This window comes from Chrysochloris asiatica, unplaced genomic scaffold (genome assembly GCF_000296735.1).
Source record: "Chrysochloris asiatica unplaced genomic scaffold, ChrAsi1.0 scaffold00036, whole genome shotgun sequence".
NCBI classification, from domain to species: domain Eukaryota; kingdom Metazoa; phylum Chordata; class Mammalia; order Afrosoricida; family Chrysochloridae; genus Chrysochloris; species Chrysochloris asiatica.
Genome location: NW_006408554.1, coordinates 23,969,161 through 23,978,400, shown reverse-complemented (window position 1 = coordinate 23,978,400; position 9,240 = coordinate 23,969,161). Strand labels below are relative to the sequence as shown.

The window sequence follows — 9,240 nt, the reverse complement described above, 5'->3', positions numbered from 1 at the left end:
CATTTTGATCTTTTCCTTCTTTCTTGTCTTCTTAATGACTTTTTGCTTTCTTCATGTATGATGTTCTTGATGTCATCCCACAACTCTTCTGGTCTTTGGACTTTAGTGTTTAATGTGTCAAATCTTTTCTTCAGATGATCTCTAAGTTCAAGTAGGATATATTTAAAGTAATATTTTGGCTCTCCTGGGCTTGTTTTAATTTTCTTCAGCTTCAATTTGAATTTGAATATGAGCAATTGATGGTCTGTTCCACAATCTGCCCCTGGCCTTGTTTTGGCTGATGATATGGAACTTTTCTACCATCTCTTTCCACAGTCAATTTGATTTCTGTGTATTCCTTCTGGTGAGGTCCATGTGTATAATTATCTCTTATGAGGTGTAAAGAAGATATTTGATATCAACAAATCTTTGGTTTAGCACAATTCTATCATGCTTTCTCCAGCATAATTTCTATCACCAAAGCCATTATCTTCCAACTACTGATCCTTCCTCTTTGTTTCCAACCTTTGCATTCCAATCACCAGTAATGATCAATGCATCTTGATTGCATGTTTGCTCAATTTCAGATAGAAGAAATTGGTAGAATTCTTCTATTTCATCCTCCCTGGCTTTAGCGGTTAATGTGTAAATTTGAATAACAGTGGTATTAACTTGTGTTCCCTGTAGGCGCATGGGTATTATCCTACCACAGACAGAGTTGGACCTCATGACTGAATATGTTCTTTTTGACAATGAAAACAACACCATTCTCTATAATTTGTCATTCCCAGCATAGTAAACCATGTGGTTGTCAGTTTCAAAATGGCCAAAACCAGTCCATTTCAGCTCACTAATGGCTAAGATATTGATGGTTATGCATTCCATTTCATTTTTGACAATTTCTAAATTTCCTAGATTCATACTTCATACATTCCATGTTCTGATTATTAATGGATGTTTACAGCTATTTCTCTTCATTTTGAGTTGTGTCCCATCAGCAAATGACGGTCCCGAGGGCTTTATTTACTTCAGAGGATTTTACTCCATTTGTGTCATCATGGTCAAGTCTACTTTGAGGAGGCAGCTCTTCCCCATTCGCATTTGAGTGCCTTCTAACCTGAGGGGCTCATTTTCTGGCACTATATCTTACAGTGTTTCTCTTTTATTCATAAGGTTTTCAGTGACTAAATATTCAGAAGTAGTTCATCTCTCCTTCTTTCTTGTCTGTCTTTGTCTGGAAACTCATCTGAAACCTATCCACCATGGGTGATCCTGCTGGTATTTAACATACTCATGGCATAGCTTCCAGAATCACAGCAACTCACAAGCCACCATAGTATGACAAATTAACAGATGAGTGGTAGGACCAATGAATAGTTGTAAATAATTACATATAGCTAAATAATTAATAATTTCCAAGTAAAAAAAATTAAAAATCATATAAAATTATTTAGAGCATAAAATTCCAACTACTATGGAATATTATAAAATGATTATGTGATGTGATGTGTGGTATCCTGAAGTTAAAAGTCTTTACAATCTACTAAGGGCTTAGTATAGATTTTGCTGTTATTGCTGAGTACCAAGTCGGTTCTGTCTTAAGGAAACTTTGTATATGGTTTCCAAAGCTATAAATCTCTACAGAAGCAGAAAACCTCATCTTTCTTCTGAGGAGTAGCTGGTTGATTTGAACCTCTGACCATGTGAGTCCACTATGCCACAAATAACTAAGAAATAACTGACTTACTTTTTTTCTTTTCTTGCCAGTCATAATATTTAAATGACATAGCAACCAACGGTTTTAAGTCTACTGGATGAGCCAGATTTTATTTCAGTTTTTGCCAATTATAAATTTATATATTATTAATGCATTTTCTTTATGTTATCTCCTTAATAATCTTACCGTATTATTGGGATGGTAGTTGAGATGTAAGCCACTGTCACAAAGAGGTGAGGAGGTGCCACTGCTCTGGTCACTGGGAGCACCTACAAAAAACAAAACCACAAAATCCCAGTAGTTAAGTGCCATACTATCTTTTTAAGCCAAGTGATACATTTAGTAAGCCAAGTTACTAAAGTTATTGGTTCACTAAAAATGACTCACAAATGTGTGTATAAATAGAAACAGAGGAGAGAGAGAGTCCTGGTGTGGCTCTGCAGAATAATGCTTCACTGGATTACAAGGTCAGTTTGAACCACAAGGTTAGCAGTTGAAATCCACCAACCACTCCTTGGAAACCCTATACAGGGCCCCTATGAGTCAGAAGTGATTTGACACCACTTAACACATGAAAACTATATATATATATATATATATGTTGGTGTTATTGTCAAGTGTCATCAAGTAAGTTCCAACCCATAATGACCCTGTATAAGGTTTCCAGGGACCAGCTGGTAAGCGTGAACCTCCAACTTTGCAGTTCAAACAACCTTTGCAGTCCAGTGCATTAACCCACAGGACCATACCAGGGCTTCATCTATATATATATCACATACACTTAGGCTTTTCTAAGAAAAACATACAACCTTATTAAAAGAAAATATGGTGTTACTTTATCCAACGTGGTTTACACTTCTAAATACAAAAATAATCAAACTCTCTGCTGTTGAATCATTCTTATATAAACCCCATGTGTTAGAGTAGAATAAACCCATAGAATTTTCTTGATGATAATCTTTACAAAAACAAATCACCAGGAATTTATTCCACAGAATCTACATTATTAGTTAGCACCAGGAATATTACAGAATATCGGAGTTAAGAAAGAGAACAGAAATATTAATTTTCTGAGTTCAATGGGTAAACATAGAGGAGTTTAGCAATAGTGTAAGATGTTCATTCTTAAGCATGTCATTGTCTAATTTAAAAATTAGAATTAAGTTAAATTAATATCTCACATCACCAAAAAAAACATATTTTGTTTTAAAATATAATTTTCTTTTAAAAGGAAATTAATATTTTATTTGTAAATGTATTCTAATCCTGGCTCTAAGATTCACTAAATTTTTCTGTCTTGGAAAGTCACATATCTTTAAGACATGCATTACTTTTCCTTAAATCCAAAACAAAATTCTTATAAAGGTTTCATATAACATTTTGCAGCTTCTCAGATTATTTCATCAGCATACAAGTTGAGTAAGTATGGTGAAAGAGGACAACCCTGTCGCACACCTTTCTTAATTTTAAACCATTCAGGTTCCCATGTTCTGTTCTAACAACTGCCTCTTGGTCCAGGTACAGATTCCTCATGAGCACAATTAAGTGTTCCGGTATACTCATACTTTGCAATGTTATCCATAGATTGTCATGATCCACACAATCAAAAGCCTTGGTGTAGTCAATAAAGCACAGGTAAACATTTTTCTGATATTCTCTGCTTTTGGCCAAGATCCATGAGACATCAGCAATATGAATTGTGCTGCTAACCTCAACGTCAGCCATTTGAAACTATCAGCTGCTCCATGGGAGAAAGATAAGGCACTCTGCTCCCGTAAAAATTTACAGCCTCGGAAACCCTGTACAGGGTCACTATGAGTCGGAACTGATTCCACAGCACACCGCCACCACCACCAAAAGTCCAGTTCTCCAAACTCCAAATAATTTTCTGAAGTCAACCAAAAAAAGGAAACCACAGGGTGAAAACCATTCTCCAAATCTCAAGTGGCAGGAAAGTCTTCCACTTTAGCCCAAGAGAGACTGCTGTTCCATTGCCATCCAAGTGGGGAATCTCAATCACAGCCTATGAAACACAAATGAAGAAAATGTCTGGCCTTGATACAGAAGAAGTGAGGGGAGCACAAATCTCCAGATCAATTGAGTCAATGCTGGACAACTTTAAGGCAAGAATGTCCTCTAATGGATTTTTGGGAAAGAGACAGAAAATAAAAAGTAAAGAATAAGCAAACAACAGCATGTTATCTGAGGAAAAAGAATATTCTTAATCCCATTATTACTATAACACTCAACTTCCACAGGTTAAATAAAAAATTATAAGGTATATAAGAAAACAAAAGATAATTACCCAATTAAAAAACAAAACAACTACGAAAAAAAAAAAAAAAAAAAACAGGAAAAATGAACACTAATATATGGAGATCAGATTAGTGAGAAAATAGAGAACTTCCAGACAACAGTGTTAAAAAAATAATTCTAAGATTTAAAGAATACAAAGAAAACATAATACTTGAGATCAAGAAACAAATGAAACACTCAAAGGATGTTAGAAAAAAGTTTTTAAAAATAGTGAGAAATACTAGAAGTCATGAATGAAATAACTGAATCGGGAAAACACAAGGGAGGAATTCAATAACAGATCAAAACAGACAAAATACAAAATAAAGAAAGTAGAATATATGGTAACTAAATGTTATGTTCTTGTTGTTGTTAAGTGTCATTGAGTCAGTTCTGACTCATAGTGACCCTGTGTGGGTTTTTCAAGGAGCAGCTGACGGGTCTGAACTGCTGAACTTGTGGTTCAGTCAAGTGCTGATCCTATGATGCCACACCAGGAATTCAAATTTATAATATCTCAAGAAAAACAAGAGAACAGGACAAAGAAACGTGAACATGTCAAATGGAATTATGGAACACAAGAAATTCAATATGTATTTTGGGAATTTCAGAAAAATTGGAAGCAATAGAAATAATTTTCTAAGATACAATGACAGAGAATTCCCCAGAACTGAATAAGGAACTGAACCCTCAAAATCTAGACTCTAGAACAATTCCACACATAATGCACAGGATAAGACTTACTATAAAAATATTATTATAAATATGCTTAAATAACAAAGACAAGAAAGAGGTCTGAAAGTAGCAAGATAAGAAGGTACAGTATAACAATTAATGAAATCTTGATAAGCATTTGTACGAATATATCCTCAGAAATCCTGGAGACATTAAGGCAATAGGAAGATATACACAGTATTCACAGAAAATACTTTTCTACCAAGAATTCTTTATCCAGAAATGTTATCATTCAAAAATGAAGGTGAAATTAAAAATTCCCAAATAATTAAGAGTTGTGAGAATTTGTTAATACAAGACCTTTTTGCAAGAGTTACTTAGGTAGTTTCTCATATGGAAAAATAACACTTAACAGATACTGGAATCTGCACATGGGGACTTAATAATAATAGTAATAAAAAGACATAAAGTGAACTCCAATAAAGATAACACCATGAGCAAGTGCTAAACTTAAAAGGTAAGACTGGCAACAGTATAATATTAAATGTCTGAGATATAAGTACAAATGAAACCTAGCAGACATAAGATATACAAAGATGAGGGAGAAAGGAGTAAAGTAAAAATAGGAGTTTGTTTATAGTGTATGCTAACTTTTTTTTGTATGTTAAATGTTAACTTCAGGCTAAAATAAGTTGATGCAATTGTAAGCTGTTAAAGCTAATATTTGGGGATGTCTAGAATATATACACGTAAGACAAGAAGGGAGAAATTAAACAACAACAAAAACAACAACCTGAGCATACACCAAAAAGCAAGTAAACACATACAAGTGAGGAAATTGTAAAGAAAAAAAAAATGAGAGACATAAAAAGGAAACTGGAAAAATTGCTTTTAGTCATTTCCTTAAATGTAAATGGTTTAAACCTTATATTCTGAAGTAAAAGGAGCTCTGGTAGTATAGTGGGTTACAAGCTGGACTGCTAATTGCAAGTTCAGTAGTTCAAATCTACCAGCCACTCCACTGGAGAAAGATGAGACTTTCTGCCCCCTAAAGATTTACAGTCTCAGAAATCCTTTATGCAGTTGCTATGCGTTCCAACTGACTCCATGGCCATAACCACTAACTACCACCATCCTGAAGTGGAGAATGGAAGTATAGATTTTGTTTAAAAAAAAAACAAAAAACATATATATATATATATATATATGTTTTTTTTTTTTCTCATGCTGTCTTCAAGACATGCAACCTAGTCCCACAGACCCAAACAAACTTTTCTAATATAATCTAGCAAAGGATGAAAATCAATATTCCATGCAACTAGTATCAAAAAGAGCACAGGGGTAGCCTCACCAATATCTGAAAAAGTAGATTTTAAATCAAAATCTGCTTTATAAAATTAAGAAAGAATTTACATAATAAAAAGCAATCTATCAAGAAGTTACAGCAATTATAAATATTTATACACCTAACATCTTAGTCCCATAATATATAAAACAAATAATGAAAAATCTGAAAGAGTTATAGACAACCGTACAATATTAGTTGGGGACTTTAATATACTTTCAATACCGGACAATAAAATCTCTAAAGAAAACAAATTAGGACATACAGGACTTAACACCATAAACTAATTAGATCGAATGGGCATATGTTGTTGTTGTTACATGCCCTAGAGGGTTTCCTTGGGCGCATGGTGACTATATAAGATAAGTACTGGACTGTGAGCCATAAAATCAGCAGATCAAGCTTATCAGCCACTCCTTAGGAGAAGGATGAGCCTTTCTGCTTTCTTCAGAAACCAGTTGTGAATCAGAAACAACCTGACAGCACATAACAACAACAACATATAGGGTTTCCTTGGAGCAGCTGGTGGGTTTGGCTGCTGAACTTTTGATAAGTAGTCTATTGCATCTCCTATAGCACCACATCAGAATTTATATATATATATATAACAGATGCCCAGTATTGGAACAATACACAGGTACATATGTTTATCTTATACCCATGAGTAATTTTCTAGGAAAGATCATTTTTAAATTAAATTTTACAAGTGATCTTATTTAAATAAGGAATTCTGGTGTTGCTGTAGGTTAAGCATTAGGTTTATAACTACAATGTTGGCAGTTTAAACCCACCAGCTGCTTGGGGGAGAAAATGATGCTGTCTGTTCATGTAATGATTTAGAATCCTGTCAATCCTAAGGAGCAGTTCAACTCTGTCCTCTAGGGATTCTGTGAGTTGAAACTGACTAAGTGCAGTAGGTATTGGGATTATCATGTCCAAACACAAAGGAATAGTATTAGAAACTGATACCAGAATAAAACCATAAACACAAACACATGGAAATTAAACATATAATATTAAACAATTAAAAAATACAAAAAAAAAAAAACCTTCAGTTAAAAGAAAAATGAAAACACAATGTACCAAAACTTATTTTACACAGTGGAAGCAGCCTTCACAGGGAAATGTGTAGCAATAAATGCCTACACTGAAAAGAGAAAAAATCTTGAATGAGTAATTTAACTTTAAAAATTAAGGCACTACTGGAAAAAGAGCAATACTAAAAGCTATTAGGAAAAAGAAACTAAGAACGATTAAAGAATAAATAAAATGAAATTTAAAATTGAGAAAAAGAGTAAATCAACAAAACCAGAAATCGATTCTTCAATGAAATTGATGAACCTTTAGCAAGAATGACAAACAAAAAAAGAGAAATATTGCAATGGCCAAAATAAGAAATGAAAGTAGAGACATTACTGCCCTATAGAATTAGGAAGAATCATGACAGAATACAATGATCAACCGTGCTCCCACAAATCAGACAAAATTGACATATTCTTAGATGTACACAAGCTTCTTAAACTGACACAAGAGTAAATAGTAAATCTCAACACATATTAATTGAAGAACTTGAATCAATAATAAAAAACTTTCCAACAATAACTACATAAAGTTCTAGACCAATGGTTTCTCTTGAAAACACTACCAATCATTTAGTGAATAATTGACACTAATCCTGTTTAATTGTTCCAAAAGATAAGAGAAATAAAGAAAAATTCCTAATTCTATGGATCCAACATTACCTTGATTCCCTAACCAAATGATAACATCACAACAGATAAAAACTACAGATTAATGTCTCTAATGTATATAGATACAAATTTCTCAATAAAATATGAGACACATAATCAAACAGTATATTAAAAAACCATATATTTTGACCTAGTGGGATTTATTCCAAGAATGGAAATGTGTACACCACATTAATAGAACAAGGGAGAAGAACCACATGCTCATATTCCTTCATTCAAAACAGGCATTTTATAAAATTTAATATTTTTTCTTCATAAGGACAGTTAAAAATAGTAGTAGAAAGGAAGGTCCTTAACATAAATATCTTAACATAAAAAAAGGCATTTATGTAAAACCAAAGCCCAATATTGTACTCAATAGAGAAAAACTGAGTTTCTACACTGAAATCGGGAGCAAGGCAAGGATGTCGCTCTCACCACTCCAATTCAATATTGTACTGGAAGTTCTAACCAGAGCAGTAGGACTAAAAAATAAATAAAAGCATCCAAATTAGGAAAAAAGAAGTATAATTATGTGTAGTCACATGTGATATCATTTTATATATTAAAAACACCAAGGAATTCACAAGAAGCTTATAAACCTAATCGAGAAATTTAGCAAAGTTGCAGTGTACAAGGTCAATGATCCAAAATGAGTAAAGTTACTATATACCAGTGAGAAGAAATATTAAATGGAAATTAGTAAAACAATTTGATTTACAATAATATCTATAACAGTAAAACACCTAGGAGTAAATCCAAGTAGAATGGAAAAGATTTATACAATGAAAAATTTAAAACCTTACCCAAAGATATTAGATTAAGTCAAAGAAAAATTAAAAGATGTTCTATGTTCATTCGTTGAACAATTTAAGATTGTTAACATGTCTATACTACGCAAGTGTTCTATAGATTCAATGCAGTCCCAATCAATCCCTACAGCCTTTTATTTTATCAGCCTTCTTTATCAAGTAGAAAAAAATAATCCTAACATTTTATGAAAGAAGCTCTGGTAGCGTATAGGTTATGAATTGGGCTGCTAACCTCAAGGTCAGCAGTTTGAAACTACCAGCTGTTTCATGGCAGAAATTTCTGTTCCTGTTAAGGTTTACCACTTCGTAAATCTTGTACAGGGTCGCTATGAATAGGAACCAACTCTGTGGCACATAACCACAACCACCCAATAAGAAATAGCAAGATACTCTGAATAATTAAAACAATTCTAAATATGAACAAAGTAAGAGGATTCAATCATCTTGAAATCAAAATATATTGTTTCAGCATGAACCACAGAGTTGGAAGTTCAAGCTCACCAGACGTTTCTCGGAAGCCCTATTCAGGGTCACTATGGGTTGGAGGTTGTATCATCTGCATATCGCAGGTTGTTAATGAGTCTTCCTCCAACCCTAATACCACGTTATTCTTAATATAACTCAGCTTCTCGGATTATTTGCTCAGCATACAGGTTGAATAAGTATGGTGAAAAAATACAATCTTGT

At 33.4% G+C, this 9,240-nt stretch overlaps 1 protein-coding gene across 1 annotated transcript in view; it reads right to left on the bottom strand.

Moving 5' to 3' along the window:
• Window positions 1-9,240, bottom strand: part of SNTG1 (syntrophin, gamma 1) — a 461,475-nt gene that overhangs the window by 306,250 nt on the left and 145,985 nt on the right. Inside the window, exon 8 of the mRNA XM_006860086.1 lies at window positions 1,883-1,965. Within this exon, the coding sequence (XP_006860148.1) occupies window positions 1,883-1,965 (83 nt within the window). The remainder of the gene's footprint in view (window positions 1-1,882; window positions 1,966-9,240) is intronic.